At 41.9% G+C, this 21,088-nt stretch overlaps 1 protein-coding gene across 1 annotated transcript in view; it reads left to right on the plus strand.

Moving 5' to 3' along the window:
• The window catches only part of LOC126101459 (hemicentin-2-like), a 496,135-nt gene that overhangs the window by 169,386 nt on the left and 305,661 nt on the right, over positions 1 to 21,088 (plus strand). Inside the window, exon 3 of the mRNA XM_049912112.1 lies at positions 1,546 to 1,656. Coding sequence (XP_049768069.1) covers positions 1,546 to 1,656 — 111 coding nt within the window. The remainder of the gene's footprint in view (positions 1 to 1,545; positions 1,657 to 21,088) is intronic.

The raw sequence follows: 21,088 nt of genomic DNA on the forward strand, positions 1-21,088 counted from the left end.
TACGTGCTGCTATTCTTTTTCTGGCTGTATAAGGAAACATACCGGTAGACAGCCTTCGGAGAATGAAGAATAGGGCACAATACAGGTATGTTTGTAACACTATGCACTAATGTGATAGAATATATGAGGAACTGAATATCGGTCGCTGCTTCCGACATGAGCTCTCAATGTGTGCATTGTTTGCTGTTCGCGTAATTTTATACAAATGTGGCAAGCTACGTAGTAAAACTCAACTTTTTTTTGCCAAAGTTACTGTTTAACAGCCTACAAAGGAATTTAACTAAGGTATCAAGTCTTTTCTGTAGTTAAATTAGAGAGCCCAACGAGATTCTCCGCGGGCCTACTTACAAATCTTTATTCAATATCATCATGCTTTCCCTTCAGCCTACTGATGGTATAACACAGCAGCGTCGGAATTGCACGTTCTGCGAGTGCAGCATCTGTATCTACATCTACAACTATGCTACGAAGGTCGTCCTTCTGTGTGTGGCGAGGGGGGGGGGGGGAGGGAGGGGATATCTGATACTGCTATCGTTTCCTCCCCTTTCTTATTTCAATCGTGAATGTTGTGTGGGAAGAGGAAGTGTCGAGTCGATAAACTTTGCAGGAGTTCTAACTCCTGTGACTTTCAGGTCCTAGTCATATTGGAAGACATGTCTCCCAGGTGTTCCCATGTTGATCCAGTAACATCGTTAATTACGATTGCAGTGGCAACAGGATTATCGTTCCCAGAAAGAAATTTTCACTCTGCAGCGGAATGTGCGCTTATATGAAGTTTTCTTGCAGAGTGAAACTGTGTGCCGGATCAAGAATCGAACTTGGGACCTTTGCCTTTCGCGGGCAAGTGCTCTATCGACTTACCTGCCCAGGCACGGCTCTCGACCCGCCCTCACATCTTTAATTTCGCAGTACCCAATCTCCCGGTTTACAGACTTACCTGGAGCTCCTCGGCTTCACATATTGTGGAGATATGACTTAGCCACAGCCTGGGGAATGTTCCCAGAATGAAATTTTTATTCTGCAGCGGAATGTCCGATGATATGCTTTTATTTTTTTATGCAAAACATGAGTTGCAAAGACAGAAGTTTTAGGGAAACGTATTTTCAGACATCACGTTACCATTGCACCCGATTAACAGACGGCAAAACTATCATTGAAGATGTCTTAACTGAAGAGAAGTGAAGATGCGGCACGACAAAACAAACAGTTCCAGTGTACGTAACTTCTTTGAACAGCGGATACTGATCGATAGCCACAAAACAGACGACTTTTACCGACATTACTGTGGAATAATGGATACCCTCAACAAATACTACTCCAGTTCGCTCGGTATTGCAGATCTTGAGCTTGGGCCGTTCACTGTTTCGATTTTGGTTCTTTCTTCACAGTTTAGTACATCTTCTATGTTCAGTTTCTGACGGGCGGTCCGCTGGACCATCTTACCACTAAATCTGGGGGCGGGGTGCGGGAGGAGTCTCCCTTGTCAGGAGTGGACAGTGGCGTTACGGCCAGTGCTAACGCTGCCCTGTGTCTTGTGTGTTGCAGTGCTTCCGGAGAGACCGCAGCTTCTCGACCGCTGGGGGCGCAGCCTGGGGTCGACCCTGGGACCGTTGCTCGAGGGGGACCCTCTGATACTCACGTGCAGGGTCCAGGGAGGTACGTGACTCTGCTCATAAGTGCATGCTGAGTATGTCAGAGTGGCACCTGCGCCGATGCGTTTTAAGGACCATCAGTAATAATATATTGTGCCTTTGCATCTCCGTAAGTGCTGAAGGCATCATGGTAAGACTGAACCCATTGAAGATGACGTTTTCTTAATTTACTAAAATTTAAAGACTGGATTAAGTCCATATCGATATCATTCTACTTGTGTCGCTGAAGGTCCGCAATGTGAGCCTACCAGGAACTAATTTACCATAAAATGCAGACTTTCTCGACCCCAATTTACGTAATAGGTCATACCGGATTTATTGACTTTGTGTCGTATTGTAAGAAAAGTTTCGTGCCTAGCGTCATGTTTGGAATGGAGATTGCTCAGATCGAAGAAAGACGTAGGTTCTTCATTCTCAAACGTACAATTTATAAGGTAGTCTAAAGTGCCGAACTGATAATGACGTCATCCGACTGCTTCCAACGATTGCAGAGTCTCACCGACCGTGTACTACAAAGCTTCTTCAACAGCATATTCTACACTGTTGGCTTTAGTTCGTATATGAAGAAAGAGCAAGATCAAATAATAATTACAGAAGTGGCTAATAGCACGAAATGACAAATACACTGTCTGATGGAAAATATGAAGCACCCATAAGGAATGAACGAAAGTTTACATGTTGAGGGTGGTTACAAAGTCGAGTCAGATTTAAAATAATTTGACAGTATGAGCTCATTTGCCAGTAAAATACAGTGAAGTTCATGTGACTTTGATTAGCTTGGTATCGTAAAGTCATTGTATTCTCTCTTGAGTCAAGCTGCCCCACAACTGTTATTGCTCAAATGTTGAAATGTGTGTGTGCATTCTTAAGGGACCAAACTGCTGAGGTCATCGGTCCGTACACTTACAAACTACTTAAACTAACTTATGCTAAGACCAAAACACTCACCCATGCCCGAGGGAGGACTCGAACCACCAGCGGGAGGGGCCGCACAGTCCGTGACATGGCACCTCAAACCGCTCGGCCACTCCGCGCGGCTGTTATTGCTGGTTCTTGACATCCTGATAATGTAACTGAAACGTAGATGACGATCAATTTGGGTATTTTACTAGCTACCGGAGTCCTCATTATCATGCAGAAAGTTTATACAGACATGCGCAGTGTGGACGAGCATTGTCCTGCTGAAAAATAGCACCGCAGTACCGTGGCATGAGAAGTAAAACGTGAGGACCGAGGATGTCCGTGACATACAGTTGGGCTGTGACAGTCCCTACAACCACTACCAGCGTTGAGCAAACGTCAGACTCAATGGGTTCCCACACTATGACGTCTGGAACAACAAAACAATGCTAGTACCGGTTTCTTCCCAGTTCACCACCATACTCAATGGCATAAAATGTTGTGCATAACAGCGATTCGTCGCTGAACACAGTGTGGCACCACTCACCAACAGTCCATGCACCTCGGTCACAGCATCACTCCAGACGCAGTCATTTGTGGTATTGTGTTAAACACAGCATACGCACGGGGCGGTAAGTCTCTAGTCCAGCTACTGCTAGTATCCGAATAGCTGTGCGAGGTGCACAAAATACTGCAGTGAGTCCATTACAAGGCGCAGAAGTTAAGGGATTACAATCCTTGGTTATGCCACTTTGTCATTGTTAGACGTGTAATGTTGACGAGTACATCTGATCTCATATTCCCATGCAGTCCAACACTGGGGCTCTGTGAAATGTGAATGCCACCACAAATCTGTGTATTATACAGTTCGACCAGTTTGTCAATTGGAGACACACAATGAAGACAAGAAATATGACGCGGCCTAATAACCCAGAAGATTTTAACTTCAGTGACAACGGCCACGAAATCCTATAGACTTAATTAGTCTTAACTTGTAAACAGGGCAACTGGATTACCGACATTTTTTGTAAGTGGTCAGCCAGTCACATTTTCCGCTATCTTTCCAAGTCCAAAATAAATCTACATTCTTGAAAAATTTTTAAAAACAGAATTTTTTAAACTTTAGGGATAAATATCTTGGGTGGGGCTAAGCAGCAAAAAACAGATTTTGTACACAGCTTGCATCTATGTGTTAGTAAACTACAGTAAAAATTTCAGTGTTGGTATTTGATGCTGAAGCAAATTATAATTTTTTTAAATGTTATATTAATAACGGGACTTTGAAAGTAAAACGACCTTGAGTGCATTACATTTTGTCACTGTAGTTAAGTTATAGCAATTACAGGCATACTTTCGTAAGTCTGATGAAGGTAGGTTGTTTATAACAATACATCGTAATTTTCAATTTCAAAATTGTATACTGTATACCTTTTATTTTATAAATTTAAATGATCATTTACTAGCACACTCCCTTCCTCTGAGGATTTTCCTGGGTTAGAATGTGAACTTACTGTTGCTGTAGTAATTTCAAGAACCGTTATTTTTTGTAAAATATTTCCGAACGGAATCGAAACTCTATCACAGGTTGACGTCTCAAAAGATGTACGGGGTCGTGGTGGATGGTAAAAGCGCTCATGAACATTGTAATGTCCCAAGGTTATTTGTTCTGTCTGATCTTATTACCACTGTCCATAAATACATGCAAGTGTGTCATTATTTTCTGAAGTTCGGGGAACAATTTTACTTGTGCTATGATCCTCATAGTTTTCAGTTTAGATGTCTTGTAGCACCGTATTGTATTTTCTCCAAAAGTGTGACATTTGTGGAAATTTCTTGTACGCCACTTCTCAAGTTTTAAGTTTCCCAATGTAAGTAAGAATTTCTTTTCTGACAGAAAATATATGATACCTTTGATATTTTGCCGGCCGCGGTGGTCTAGTGGTTCTAGGCGCGCAGTCCGGAACCGCGGGACTGCTACGGTCACAGGTTCGAATCCTGACTCGGGCATGGATGTGTGTGATGTCCTTAGGTTAGTTAGGTTTAAGTAGTTCTAAGTTCTAGGGGACTGATGACCACAGAAGTTAAGTCCCATAGTGCTCAGAGCCATTTGAACCATTTGAACCTTTGATATTTTCTTTACAATACGTGTACATTTGATCAATATTCAGAATGTTATCTGTTGATCTGATTTAGTTCTCTCTAAACTGCTCTTACTTACTTCACACTTGGTTGTGTGACCCACTCCATCAAAGGCATTTTTTTCGGCGACGAGAAGTAAAGAAGTGCACTTCGGCCTGTAATTGAAAATACTCTTTGTCATTACAAATATTAGTAAAATTTTTCCTATTCTTATATTGGTTGCCATGTACATCAAAAAATTAAATTAGTTTCTCAACTGTAGATAAGTTTTCTTTGGTATAATTTATCACTTGAGACTGAAAGGCATGTACAACTGTTGTGTTGGGCTGTATATAGTCACTTAACATAGGGATTGAGCTACTTGTGAATTTTCCGTCCTCACTCTTAAATATAATACAAATGTATGAATGTTGCTTGGTCATTGGTCCAATGCTATCCTTGAATTGCATCTTGTAAAATGTCTGTAAAATTTTCTACAAAGTCAACCAAGATTACACATTCAGTATCAGCAAGTCTCACTTTCTTTTCTCTAAAGAACCGTCTTGGAATATTTGAAACAAAGTAATGACATTTTAGATTTATAGCTTTTCAACAAGTGATTCATAATATTCTTCTTGATTTTTTATAACTGTGACCATTTCAGTCCTGTCTGTGGGGGCCCATTGCTTATACTCTACACTGCCTGGAAGTTCCTCAGCTGAGTCGTTTAGCATTTCAAGCAGGAGTCGTTTTCCAGGAAAAATTTTACATAAGCCCATCATACAACCATATTTGTTAATGTCACATTACGTCGAAATAAGTAATTATTTATAGTTATCATTGAATCAGAGGATCATCGGTTTGATTTTCTGATGATGAATACAGACACATGCAGAGTGTGTACCTGACGATCCACCCAAAATGCACCATCTAGGGGGCAGTTCACAAAACTTGGGTCTACCTATTTGACATTTTAGATGAGGTGTTTTAAAAGCCAAGTATAGTTCATTTAAATTGTACAGTACTAAGTGCTTTTGTTTACATCTATAACCCACTGGATATACGGTTTTTTTATCTACTAAGATACTACTGTTTGCATAGCTTGGAAAGAACTGTTTATCTTTCTCTGCAGTCTCTTCACTAACACCTGCCCCTTTTCTACTCCTTGATGTGACTAAAATACCTTTTCCTTTCATTACGTCTCGAGTACGTCCTATCAAATGGTCGGACACTTTAAATTCTGTAGCAAATTTTTCTTCTGACCATGAATCAGGGAGCAAGCTTTATATTTTCACTTTTTCTTCTTTAGATGACACTGAACATTTTTCTTAGTTTTTAGTTTTTTGATTAAATCAAAACACTCTGTGTCTTAATCGCCTTTTTTGTTGTATAGTAGTGCTGTTACTAAGTGTCAAAACATGTTTGTAAACTTTCCCTTAATCTATCACTAGATTTATGAATTTTACATTCAATGTGTTTGCCTCTTCCTTGAACTCAATTTTCTAATTTTAGAAGCAGGATACATCCCAAAAATAAAGGAAGCAGAATCCATGTGTTGTAGAACTTGGTTTTAAGGAATATAGCCATCATCCTGACAGTTTTTGCGATTTAAAACACAGAATTTCACAGCATAAATCTGCCAAAGAGGCTACCCAGGAATTAATTTCTCATTGCAATGACTGATTTTCAACAAAGAAAAGTGTTCAAATTTTTTCTCTCAGATCTGTACCGATTCGTTTCTTGTGTGTTCTCAATGGGTCTAAGCAGTATTTTCCAAAAAGATGGTTATACTAAAGTACATTCTAAGTTTCAAGAACATGTAAATAAATGTCTAAGAAGCCGACTTTGCCTAGGATATTGGACGGGTCACAGGTGGCGGATATTGATGTTCCATCAGATATGGTGGACAGCTGTGAATACAGGATAAGTAATCTCGGACGCTGAAGCAAGTTATAATTTTTTAAATGTTATATTAATAACGGGAATTTGAAAGTAAAACGACCTTGAACGGAAAAAGCATGCGAAATTCAGAAGAACGCGAAATCCCGAATATTGGCTAAAATTTACAGACGCGCGAAATTTGGCACGGACTTCAATGCGAGATGTCTTTAATAGGTTCCACAACGAAACATTGTCTCGAAATTTGGTAGAAAATCCGAAGAAATTCGGGTCGTATGTAAAGTACACAAGCGGCAAGACGCAGTCAGTACCTTCGCTGCTCAGTGCCGATGGTACTGTTACCGACGACTGTGCCGCTATAGCGGAGATATCGAACGCAGTTTTCCGAAATTCCTTCACCAGGGAAGACAAATGGAATACACCATAATTTGAAATACGAACAGCTGCTAGCATGAGTTTCTTAGAAGTAGATACCTTAGGGGTTGAAAATCAACTCAAATCGCTTGATACGGGCAAGTCTTCAGGTCCAGATTGTATACCAATTAGGTTCCTTTCAAATTACGCTGATACAATAGCTCCCTACTTAGCAATCATATACAACCGCTCGTTCACCGATAGATCTGTACCTACAGATTGTAAAATTGCGCAGGCCGCTCCAGTGTTTAAGAAGGGTAGTAGGAGTAATCCATCGAACTACAGACCTATATCATTGCCGTCGGTTTGCAGTATGGTTTTTGAGCATACACTGTATTCAAACATTATGAATCACCTCGAAGGGAACGATCTATTGATACGTAATCAGCATGGTTTCAGAAAACATCGTTCTTGTGCAACGCAGCTAGCTCATTATTCGCACGAAGTAATGGCCGCTATCGACTGGGGATCTCAAGTTGATTCCGTATTTCTAGATTTCCGGAAAGCTTTTGACACCGTTCCTCACAAGCGATTTCTAGTCAAGCTGCGGGCCTATGGGGTACCGTCTCAGTTGTGCGACTGGATTCGTGATTTCCTGTCAGGAAGGTCGCAGTTCGTAGTAATAGACGGCAAATCTTCGAGCTAAACTGAAGTGATATCCGGTGTTCCCCAGGGAAGCGTCCTGGGGCCTCTGCTGTTCCTGATCTATATAAATGACCTGGGTGACAATCTGAGCAGTTCCCTTAGGTTGTTCGCGGATGATGCTGTAATTTACCGTCTAGTAAGGTCATCCGAAGACCAGTATCAGTTGCAAAGCGGTTTATAAAAGATTGCTGTATGGTGTGGCAGGTGGCAATTGACGCTAAATAACGAAAAGTGTTAGGTGATCCACATTAGTTCCAAAAGAAATCCGTTGGAATTCGATTACTCGATAAGTAGTACAATTCTCAAGGCTGTCAATTCAACTAAGTACCTGGGTGTTAAAATTACGAACAACTTCAGTTGGAAAGACCACATAGATAATATTGTGGGGAAGGCGAGCCAAAGGTTGTGTTTCATTGGCAGGACACTAAGAAGATGAAACGAGTCCACTAAAGAGACAGCTGACACTATACTCGTTCGTCCTCTGTTAGAATATTGCTGCGCCGTGTGGGATCCTTACCAGTTGGGATTGACGTAGGACATCGAAAGGGTGCAGAAAAGGGCAGCTCGTTTTGTATTATCACGTAATAGGGGAGAGAGTGTGGCAGATATGATATGCGAGTTGGGATGGAAGTCATTAAAGCAAAGACGTTTTTCGTCGCGGCGAGATATACACTCCTGGAAATTGAAATAAGAACACCGTGAATTCATTGTCCCAGGAAGGGGAAACTTTATTGACACATTCCTGGGGTCAGATACATCACATGATCACACTGACAGAACCACAGGCACATAGACACAGGCAACAGAGCATGCACAATGTCGGCACTAGTACAGTGTATATCCACCTTTCGCAGCAATGCAGGCTGCTATTCTCCCATGGAGACGATCGTAGAGATGCTGGATGTAGTCCTGTGGAACGGCTTGCCATGCCATTTCCACCTGGCGCCTCAGTTGGACCAGCGTTCGTGCTGGACGTGCAGACCGCGTGAGACGACGCTTCATCCAGTCCCAAACATGCTCAATGGGGGACAGATCCGGAGATCTTGCTGGCCAGGGTAGTTGACTTACACCTTCTAGAGCACGTTGGGTGGCACGGGATACATGCGGACGTGCATTGTCCTGTTGGAACAGCAAGTTGCCTTGCCGGTCTAGGAATGGTAGAACGATGGGTTCGATGACGGTTTGGATGTACCGTGCACTATTCAGTGTCCCCTCGACTATCACCAGTGGTGTACGGCCAGTGTAGGAGATCGCTCCCCACACCATGATGCCGGGTGTTGGCCCTGTGTGCCTCGGTCGTATGCAGTCCTGATTGTGGCGCTCACCTGCACGGCGCCAAACACGCATACGACCATCATTGGCACCAAGGCAGAAGCGACTCTCATCGCTGAAGACGACACGTCTCCATTCGTCCCTCCATTCACGCCTGTCGCGACACCACTGGAGGCGAGCTGCACGATGTTGGGGCGTGAGCGGAAGACGGCCTAACGGTGTGCGGGACCGTAGCCCAGCGTCATGGAGACGGTTGCGAATGGTCCTCGCCGATACCCCAGGAGCAACAGTGTCCCTAATTTGCTGGGAAGTGGCGGTGCGGTCCCCTATGGCACTGCGTAGGATCCTACGGTCTTGGCGTGCATCCGTGCGTCGCTGCGGTCCGGTCCCAGGTCGACGGGCACGTGCACCTTCCGCCGACCACTGGCGACAACATCGATGTACTGTGGAGACCTCACGCCCCACGTGTTGAGCAATTCGGCGGTACGTCCACCCGGCCTCCCGCATGCCCACTATACGCGCTCGCTCAAAGTCCGTCAACTGCACATACGGTTCACGTCCACGCTGTCGCGGCATGCTACCAGTGTTAAAGACTGTGATGGAGCTCCGTATGCCACGGCAAACTGGCTGACACTGACGGCGGCGGTGCACAAATGCTGCGCAGCTAGCGCCATTCGACGGCCAACACCGCGGTTCCTGGTGTGTCCGCTGTGCCGTGCGTGTGATCATTGCTTGTACAGCCCTCTCGCAGTGTCCGGAGCAAGTATGGTGGGTCTGACACACCGGTGTCAATGTGTTCTTTTTTCCATTTCCAGGAGTATATTTACGAAATTTCAGTCACCAACTTTCTCTTCCGAATGCGAAAGTATTTTGTTGAGCCCAACCTACATAGGTAGGAATGATAATCAAAATAAAATTAGAGAAATCAGAGCTCGAACAGTCAGGTTTAGGTGTTCGTTTTTCCCGCGCGATTTTCGGGAGTGGCCCGCATCTCGTGGTCGTGCGGTAGCGTTCTCGCTTCCCACGCCCGGGTTCCTGGGTTCGATTCCGGGCGGGGTCAGGGATTTTCTCTGCCTCGTGATGGCTGGGTGTTGTTTGATGTCCTTAGGTTAGTTAGGTTTAAGTAGTTCTAAGTTCTAAGGGACTGGTGACCTAAGATGTTAAGTCCCATAGTGCTCAGAGCCATTTGAACCATTTTTTTGTTCGGGAGTGGAATGGTAGGGAGATAGTACGATTGTTGTTCGATGAACCCTCTGCCAAGCACTTACATGTGAATTGCAGAGTAATCATGTAGATGTAGATGTAGACCAAGGCAAAACAAAAGCAAATCCATTATGCGTCTGTTTTGCAGCGAGCGGAACGGTATCAGTGTCTGTTCACCAGTAATGCAGCTGGAATTTATACCAATATTCTGTAAATAACCCTTCCAGTCTTATCACTCTGAGTTTATTCAGTGATTCTGCTCAACCCCACCTGATTCCAAGTACAGCCAAGTACAGCATTTTAATATTTACAATATTATCCCAGTTGGTTCAAATGGCTCTGAGCACTATGGGACTTAACTGCTGTGATCATTAGTCCGCTAGAACTTAGAACTACTTAAACCTAACTAACCTAAAGACATCACAAACATCCATGCCCGAGGCAGGATTCGCAGATGCGACCGTAGCAGTCGCGCGGTTCCGGACTGCGCGCCTAGAACCGCTAGACCATCCCAGTTGGTTAATCAACCGCCATTATTACTGGCGCAACTGGTCTTCCAGATTCTGGGCGGCCAGGTTAAAATGCAATGTGATTCAGCAGAGGAAGTGCGAGTCCTCTGGCCAACTTAAAGCCAAAACAAATACATTGTTTACAGGCCTAAACATACCAACACTTTTGCAAACAAGTAAGCCTTATAAATTGGTAGATACATTAAAAGAACAGAAGAATCAAATTTTGGCATTTAAAGAAACATAAATGACGGAGTAACACTACGGACTTCGGCAATTAACGTCTATTTAAAAGGAAAATTGTTAAAAGAATACTTAATAATACACCGGACTTGGGAGCTGCTCAAAAATATTTTAAATCCAATGATAGACTAATGGCAATTTCTTTTAAAATGTGCAAATAAAGCTTATACCTTAATTAATGCCTATATGCCAGTCAATGTGGATAACTTTAAAACGCCTGAATAAGTTAATGAAGCTTGGGAAATGTTAGAAAGCATCATCTCGGAAATTCCCTCAAACCACGTTAAAATTTTAAGGGGCGATTTTAATGCTCAATTAGGTATAGAGAAAAAATGTAAGAAAAAATGTTGGGTGGTTTCCTGCGCATAAATTGCCTAACCAAAATTGTCAAAGACTTGTTGATACTTGCAAAAGTTTTAACCTTAAAATCATGCCAACACATTTTAAAAAGAACCCCTCTAAACAAATTATTTGGCAGGTTCCCAATACATTTGTTGGGGAATTTCAAATCGACCATGTAGCAAATTCATACCCTAACTAGAAAGAAATGTTAAATGTCCAATTTAGGAAAGGGGCTAATATTGACTCTGACCATTATTTAACACGAATAAATGTAAAACTTCAATCTCAAAATCTTTTCAAAACAAAAAATGTTTTCCCAAATGTGACGCTGCTAAATTAACCCATACCTTAACAAGCAAACTTGAGAAAAACAATACAACAATTGGCTAAGCCTAATAGAAAAGTTCATCAAAACAGCACAAAATATCATTCCGCTTCAAGAGAAACAAAAACATCCTTGCAAATTAGCAGTTAACTCTAGACATGATGCATTCGAAAACTGAAATAGTAACAAAACTGAAAATACGTGTAACACCTTTCTAACTGTAAGAAAAGAAACATCTAAATTAATCCAACAGACTAAAGGAAACTACAAAAATGCCCAACTTTTAGAAAATGAGAAAGACTTCCATAAAAACAGTACAAGAAACTTTTATAAAGCATTTAAAGCAAAATTAACCAGTTACCAACCTCAAAGACTTTCCTTTGGAAATTTAAATGGCAGTTTGGCTCTTAACAACTAGGAAAATTGTAAGACACTTGCTAATTATTTTGAAAACCTATTAAAATATCCAGAACCAGAGAATAAATTCCAACCACAGCAAACTAATAGCACCAACCCTAATTCTACAGATCCTGATGAATTCGAAATAACTACACAAATTAAGAGACTTAAATACAATAAAGCGTCTGCAGAAGATGATATAATTACAGAACTACTAAACCCAGCTGGACCTAACCATGTAAAGGAGATCGCTCTACTAAAAGGACATATCTGGCAAACTGAGAAAGTACCTGCGAACTGGAAAACTGTCCTATTTCATCTGTTGCATGAAGAAGGGGATATAACCGATGTTAATGGTTACGGAGGAATCTCCCTTCTCCTGCTCACATACAAAATTTTGTCGCAATGATTAGTTGATCGACCCCATGAACAGTTACAATCTAAAACTAGTGAATACCAAGCAGGCCTTAGACCAAACAGATCGTGTTCGGAACGAATTCCTAATTTAAAAGTAATCCTTAGGCACGAAAAAGATTTCCGGTAACGGTGTTATACGTACATTTGTGGATTTTCAAAAGGCCTAAGACTCAGTATATCGTGAATGTCTTTTGAAAATTTTAAAGGAAGAAGGGCTAGATAATAAAATTCTAACACTAATTAAGGAAACGTTAACCGGCACTAGCTCTAACGATAAGCTCATGCGAAAAATTCCTGAACCATTTCATACAAAGAGTGGTGTTATACAGGGACATGGACTCTCCCCGTTACTGTTTAACTGCGTTTTGGAAAAGGCAATTACAGAATGGCGAGAGGAAAAGTCGAGCCGAAATGTAGACCGATCAATCAAGTTAAGTATATATTAGAGTGGATTGCCTTGCCTTCCCAGATGATCTGACCGTTTTAACCAGGAATGTTACCACAGCTCAAAATCAAATTGAAATTCCTAAAGAAGTTGCGGAAATAGTAGGACTACAAATACCATTCGAAAAAACGGAATATATGACATGCAACAAACAAGCACTGAAGTTTTTGAACACGTAATATGGAAAAACAAAGGATTTTTCACTTTAAATACTTGGAGGAAATCATACAAGAAAACGCTCTGGAAAATGCTACAAACGAAGTTCTCTGTCAAAATATAATAACTGCATTGAGATTAACACAAAGTATTTATAATGAAAAACACATTCTAAATTCTGTAAACTTAGGCATTACAGTTCTACAACCATAAGCGAATGTCTTTATGTAGCAGAAACTTTAATTTTAAATAGAGAGAGGGATATTGAAGAAATTTTAAAAACATAAGGTTATTAGGAAAGTATTAGGCCCCAAAATTACTGATGGAGAAACTTACAGGCTGAGAAGTAATAACGAAACAGATGAATACAAAGACATATATGGTATCATAACAAAAGAAAAGCTTAAATTTTATGGGTTCATTAAAAGAATGACACTCACTAGGTTGACAATAAAAATAGTAGACTTCTATGGAAATAGAAGCAAGGCCAAAACTGATTCAATTAAATAATCGATGAGAGTAAGGAGGATCTTAAAGTAGCCGGAATAATTCAGGCGGACGTTACAGATTGGAAAACATCAGACAAAAGATATTTCATTCGAAAGCTGGTCAGAGGGAAATTAGAAAACTGACTGGAACACTGCGGTCTGATAAAAGAAAGAGACTTCATTCTGAAAGGATGAAAGAAATTTGCAAGCAAAGGAAGGCCAACCATCAAAAGCGACATCTATTGATTGTACCTCGTGTGGTCCTACTGGGCTCATACATGAATAATAACAACAATAATAGTAATAAAGTTAAGTACGTATTCTTTTCGCGGTACTCACAGATCGGGAAGACTCGATTCCTCACTCTTAGCTTAAAAAGTTGTAGTACACTATCATCAATCTCATTCAAATGTTTAAGTTCGTTTGAAATCAAATCATAACGAGATATTGGCACACTTCATTAACTAAATGTCCAACAGTACTCCGTTAATCTCTTTAAAAAATAAGTTGCAGAATAATAATGATTGTTCCAGAATTAGATTATGAAGATCATCACACCACAGAATATCATGTTTTAGCTGCATACATTTTCCTTGTAAGGGCCTTCAAGACTTACTCTGTTAATGACTGGGGTGAGGACATTCCGACTGTCAGCAAAATGGTCCTTTCCTCAAGAGCACTAAGCCTGGAGAGATATGAAGTTCTTCTTCGATCCTGTAGTAATTTATAAGAAATTTCAGTTTTAATATTGAAATCATTCTTTTTCTACAGTTGAATTAAAGCTAAATATATACAAATCAAAACCATATAATGAGAAGAAATGAAATAAGTTAAATACTAATGATAGCTAATTTCTGTATTAGCTAAGTAGCAAAATACAAAAAAATATGTAACTTGATTCATAAATAGCAACAACGTAATTTTTGCTGTAATCTACTAACACCTCAATGCAAGATCTGAGGAAAAATCAGATTCTTTTATTTAGCTCCAACAAAGTTATTAAGCCCCCAACCTTTTTTTAAAAAAAGTTTTGCTTTTAATTTTTTAAAGAAAAAGATTTGTTTTGGTCTTGGTACTCAGTCAACGTTATATTGCATATCAGACGTAATAGTGTTAAGAAAATTGGCTGTGCTATTTTATTCCTCCATTGAAATTTTAATCCTTGAAAACAGTATGTTATTCAATTGTGATTGATAGCCATATTTTCTTACTAGGATTAGTTTTAGACTCTTGTTTTCGGATTTGAATTATAGAAGAGACTCTTTTGGACAAAATGGTTTGTGTTTCATTCCTGTAGCATTACCCACTCTGAAGATATTTATCGCAAATGTCTGTATAGTCTCAAATATGCCCGTGCAGGTCAACAAAAGTGGCCGCCTCTCTGAAACGGCTCATGATAAAAAAAATTTTAAGACCTTATTTGAACTCTTTATTTACTATACATTAACATATAAAAATTCATAGAAATCGAAAATGTTCAAGCAACCTGTATTATTTTTTTATCACTTTACATGGATTGATACAGAAATACATTAACGGCCTATTGTTCCTTCCGTGTGTGTAAATTTATTTGTCAGACAATGTAAGACACTAGATGCTGGGAGACATCGAGTTTCTGGTAAAAAAAAAAAACGAGTTGCTATACCAAAACTTCCTCTCACATTCGTAAAAGTATACGTCATAAGCTGTAACAGTAGAGTGCCAAAATGACACGGTATTGACACAGTATTTAAGCAGATAACAAACGTGCATGAATGTTTGAACCTGTTAAGCACATACACCCTCCATTTGGTATGGCACGAGAATACAAAATCCGTTGCACATTCAGTCAAGTGTACATAAGAACTACTAAATGGAGCAAACTGTGGTCTGTGCAGCAGGTATAAATCGGCATTTAGTAGGACCAGCGAAATTTCGAGATCAGTTTTCTGACACTTAAGTTTTGGCAAAGTCCAATCATTACTGATCTAGAACATACAGAGAGACTGTAGAAATTCAGACACACAAACACAACTTTCACAGAAGGAGCGAATGTTGTGAGGTTATAGGTCTTCGTACAAAATACACTAATAAGCCAAAACATTATGACTATTCCCACAGCGACGTTGCATGCTGCTTGGTGGCTTTGCCGGCAGGTAACGTGGTAACAGACGTATGTAAGCAGAGCAGACACTGACGGGGGATCACCCTAGCGAAGATATGGGCTGCAAATGGGGATATCCATTGAGGGAAGTGACTTCGAGAAAGGGCAGATTATTATTACGCAGAGCCTGAGGAACCATATGTTGGAAATGGCAAAGTTAGTCGGATGTTCATTTGCTACTGTTGTGTGCATCTACGGAAAGAGGTAGAAGGAACGACTCTTCACAGAACGTGGGGTTCGGAGGCTTGTCTGCGCTCTAAAGTAGGATAGATGATGATCTGTGGCATCTCTGCCGAAAGAGCACAATGCTGGTGCACACATATGTGTTTCGGAACACACTTTCATCGTACGGTGTTGAACATGAAGCTCCGAAGCAAACCCCTTCTACGCAGGCCCGAACATAAGGGGTAGGGGAGGGGGGGAGGGAGATGAAGTGCAAACCGGGGTATCTTCCCCGCCAAATTCATGTTCATGAAGATAAACAAACCTTGTTTCACAAAACGCCTAGCACCCAGCGCACGTTGATCTCCCGATTAGTCATATGATTTTGAAACGTATCTCTTTTAGATTTTGAACATTATTGAACAAATTATATGTTGATTTCTGAAGTAATCATCAGTTCATTTTGAATGCATGCATAGTGTACGTGATTCTCTGCCAGGGGAACCTCCGTCGCATCAAGAAATAAAAAGTTTTCCAGCAGACAAAAAAGGACAGGGCCATACAAGCTGAGCCGAATAAACCCGAACGGGTGACTGTCAATCGTTGTTTGTTTATATGGTTGATTAGGTCTGCGAATGATAAGCGTTGTTGTAATTACTAGCGGAAACCATAGATTCGCACTACCGGAGACAAAATAAACAACTAATAGGAATAAAAGGTAACAAAGATTACCTGTTATCTTCTCGGTGGCACCACGAAAATGAAATTTTGAAGAAAATTTTTGCCAGAACGCTACGCTACTGAGGGCCAGTTGTAGAGCCCACGGTCAGCAGCCGCTTGAGTTATATTCTCGGAATAGCACGGAAAACGCATTTTATGAAGGCGCAATAACGCCTAGCAGGAGAATAAATGTGGAATAACTGAGCCGGTGATTCCGGCAGCGAAGTTAACCGGAGAATAAGTTTTGACAATGGCAGGAATAGTTACAGAATTAGTGATCAGAGCACCGTTTGTTAGAACGGGGAAGGAGACGAAATGGGGACATCACACAAATTATATGGAAGAACATGACGACTCTTAACACATATAAAAATTTCGTACTGCTACTACTTCTCGATCTCTTGCTCGAGAAACTGGAACATATTCTTGACGTATGAAGCTATTTCCTAAAATAAAACTTTTTGCTTTTGATAGTCCTAACAGGCATTTGATATTGGTACTTCGTGAACTATATTCTGTCTTGTTATTTACGTAAATGAGGTAGATAAAATAACCATTTGTGCCACAACAGTCTCGCTTATTTGGCGCGTATTACAGTTGCTGCAATATTGGAAGGGCTTATTTCGTTTAAATCTAGCAGACAGTGACAAAATATACGTAATCAAATGAAGAAAACACATGAGTATTGGGTAGTATTCGTATTAGCAACTTTTTCAGTATTAGACGGCGTCATTTTGATTTTTCATGTTGCAAAACGTTAGACGAACTTTGATGTTGTAATAGATCTTTCTCAGAAAGGAAAGCACGCCGCGTAAAACGTTAACTAGATTGCAGAAAACAATATGCCAGGACCTAAGGACTGAATAATCGTGGACCGTCTTGCTTGTCGCTTGTCTTTATTGGTTTTATGTTTCCTATTTTTAATTTTTATGTCACACAAAAGAGAAAGTTCCAGAATGAGATTTCCACTCTGCAGCGGAGTGTGCTGATATGAAACTTCGTGGCAGATTAAAACTGTGTGCCCGACCGAGACTCTAACTCCGGACCTTTGCCTTTCGCGGGCAAGTGCTCTACCAACTGAGCTACCGAAGCTGTGAGGACCGGGCGTGGGTCGTGCTTCGGTCGCTCAGATTGTAAAGCACTTGCCCGCGAGAGGCAAAGGTCCTGAGTTCGAGTCTCGGTCGGGCACACAGTTTTAGTCTGCCAGGAAGTTTCAAAAGAGAAAGTTCTTGCCTAATAGGTCATAAAGTGTCAAAATTTTCTGAAGAGTTCTTAATCGCGAGGTCACAAATAATCCCACCCAGTGTTAATTGTAAGTTTTTTTTAAGGGAGTTAGGATGTCAAACCGATCGACTTGGAGTATGGGAGGCACCACACGACATTTTAATTTCCACTGTCATGAATATGGGTTTGATGGCTTCCATTACAAAATACACACGTTTGAATTCCACAGAGTAGAATACAGTGATGTGCGATAGAAGAATGCTGTGTAAAGAGACGTGGCAGTGAACTTTGGCACACTTAAGACCAAATAACATGTCTTACATTCTCTCGAACATAAACGTTTTATATTTTAATCTCTTCAGAACGATGTGCGCTACAAAGTGAACATATATTTGAAAAATCGTTCTTTTTAAAATTTTTGACGTACTATCTCAAACGCTCGAGTGGGAGGGGGATCATTCGGTTTTTGCCCCCGTTTGGAAATATCATAGATCCGGGGTTTGCCCCTACCTGTTCATATGTTGACGCAACGACATCGTCAGTTACGGTTGCAGTGAGCACGGGACCATCGACATTCGTTCGCTGATCAATGGAAACGTGTCGGCTCATCGGATGAACCAGTTTGTGCTACACTAGCTCAATGATCGTCTCCGTATCAATGTGAACGACGTCTCGAAATGTGCAGCCCGGCACAGACGCAGGTTGGTGGGAGACGTATTACGCTACGAGAGACATTCTCTTGTGCCTGCATAGGACCTGCGGTAGAAACAGAAGACACACTGTCAGCGTGAACCACCTGCATCCCTCCCTGCTTGTTATGTTCCCCGACGACGATCTCTTTCAGCAGTATTATTGTCACTGTCTCGGAACCAGAATCGTGCTACAGTGGCTTGAGGAGAATTATAGTCAAACATGTTGATGCCTCGGCAACCAAATTCGCCTGATGTAACTCCTATCGAACCCACCTTGGTGGCTATCGGGCGCCATCACAGCGTACGCCCGTTATTTACGCGAATTATGGGAATTGTGCGTAGACATCTAATGCCACATACCTCCACAAACCTATCAACCAACTTTTGGATCCCTGATACGCAGAATCAGTGACGTATTTCGTTCCGAAGAGGGGCTCACAAGCTGATAAGCAGGTGGTCATAGTGTTCTGGCTCATCAGTGTAAAGCAAATAGTTAAGCTTTTCTACCGTGCTAGCTCGTTTAATGTATACCGATGTGACGATGGACGGATGGGATCAGGAGTCAACCGTTGGATGTCTACATATAAAAAGTTGGGCAGTTTTTGCTAGGAGGATAGGTTTATGTTTGAAAACTAAGTAGCTTCGTCTTTGTAGCCTATATGAATTTGCACTGCAGTACAAGACGAAACGTGTCTTGGACCACGGCCAGAAGCCCACAAAACTGATATCACCAATGAAGCAAGTATAGTATCATAACAAAGAATCTGTACAAGAAATCAGTACAGGAACTACGTTGACAATTCGTAGTTTCTAATTAACCATAACATTACCGGTTTTTTTCTGAAAATCTAGATGTCACGGTGGTCATCCTTAAACGTTTGTATTTAAAAACACTATCGCGACTGAATGTGACGTAAGTCAGTCATCAGAGCGATTGCGTTCGTATTACCACAGATGGTAGGTAATTGTCTCCATAGTTGTGTCTTACGACGTCAAAGCAAAACAAAGGTATTCTAAAAGTCTTCACCAACACGCCGCCTCAAAGTAATGTTTTTGTCCCAGCACAGAAGTAGCACGTGAGTGGGCTGTCCAAGCTGTGTGGCTGCAATGGCACTATTAATAAAGTGGTCAAGGTTCATTTTTAATGAAATGGTAGGTTCTGAATTTTACTGTGATGTCATCTTTTTTTATAATTCACATTAAAGCACACATAACAGAAACTGATCACAAACATGTGCATAAAGCATACACCTACGGTAATCACATTCTAAGATGCTTATCATCCTTACTATGCGCAAATCAATCCTTGTACTCTAATAACACTATGTAAGTAATTGTTTCGCCAATCAGATTATATTTCCTCAGCTCATTTGTATTTTGCATAGTTCTCAGAGTCGTGATTTTCGACGCGCAACGAAATTCATTCATCCTTAGTGTTCAGGACCTCCGCAAAAGACTGAGTTGTTTCGTGCGTCACTTGAAACTGAATTCTGTAGCGCCCAGCTCATCGCTAGGCGGTCATTCGGTGCGAGTCCAACGACAGTGGTTTCTTCTCTGTCTCGTTACTCAAATATTTTCCAAAAATTGATTATAAAATGAAGTTTTGACTACCTGGTAACAGTTTAGTTATAAGAGATTTTCCCCTACTGTTGTAAACAAAATACGAATCGTACTTTAGCAATAATACAAATTATACTTTAGCATTAATAAACTCCTGGAAATGGAAAAAAGAACACATTGACACCGGGGTGTCAGACCCACCATACTTGCTCCGGACACTGCGAGAGGGCTGTACAAGCAATGATCACACGCACGGCACAGCGGACACACCAGGAACCGCGGTGTTGGCCGTCGAATGGCGCTAGCTGCGCAGCATTTGTGCACCGCCGCCGTCAGTGTCAGCCAGTTTGCCGTGGCATACGGAGCTCCATCGCAGTCTTTAACACTGGTAGCATGCCGCGACAGCGTGGACGTGAACCGTATGTGCAGTTGACGGACTTTGAGCGAGGGCGTATAGTGGGCATGCGGGAGGCCGGGTGGATGTACCGCCGAATTGCTCAACACGTGGGGCGTGAGGTCTCCACAGTACATCGATGTTGTCGCCAGTGGTCGGCGGAAGGTGCACGTGCCCGTCGACCTGGGACCGGACCGCAGCGACGCACGGATGCACGCCAAGACCGTAGGATCCTACGCAGTGCCGTAGGGGACCGCATCGCCACTTCCCAGCAAATTAGGGACACTGTTGCTCCTAGGGTATCGGCGAGGACCATTCGCAACCGTCTCCATGAAGCTGGGCTACGGTCCCGCACACCGTTAGGCCGTCTTCCGCTCACGCCCCAACATCGTGCAGCCCGCCTCCAGTTGTGTCGTGACAGGCGTGAATGGAGGGACGAATGGAGACGTGTCGTCTTCAGCGATGAGAGTCGCTTCTGCCTCGGTGCCAATGATGGTCGTATGCGTGTTTGGCGCCGTGCAGGTGAGCGCCACAATCAGGACTGCATACGACCGAGGCACACAGGGCCAACACCCGGCATCATGGTGTGGGGAGCGATCTCCTACACTGGCCGTACACCACTGGTGATCGTCGAGGGGACACTGAATAGTGCACGGTACATCCAAACCGTCATCGAACCCATCGTTCTACCATTCCTAGACCGGCAAGGGAACTTGCTGTTCCAACAGGACAATGCACGTCCGCATGTATCCCGTGCCACCCAACG

Source organism: Schistocerca cancellata, chromosome 9 (genome assembly GCF_023864275.1).
Source record: "Schistocerca cancellata isolate TAMUIC-IGC-003103 chromosome 9, iqSchCanc2.1, whole genome shotgun sequence".
Taxonomy (NCBI): Eukaryota; Metazoa; Arthropoda; class Insecta; order Orthoptera; family Acrididae; genus Schistocerca; species Schistocerca cancellata.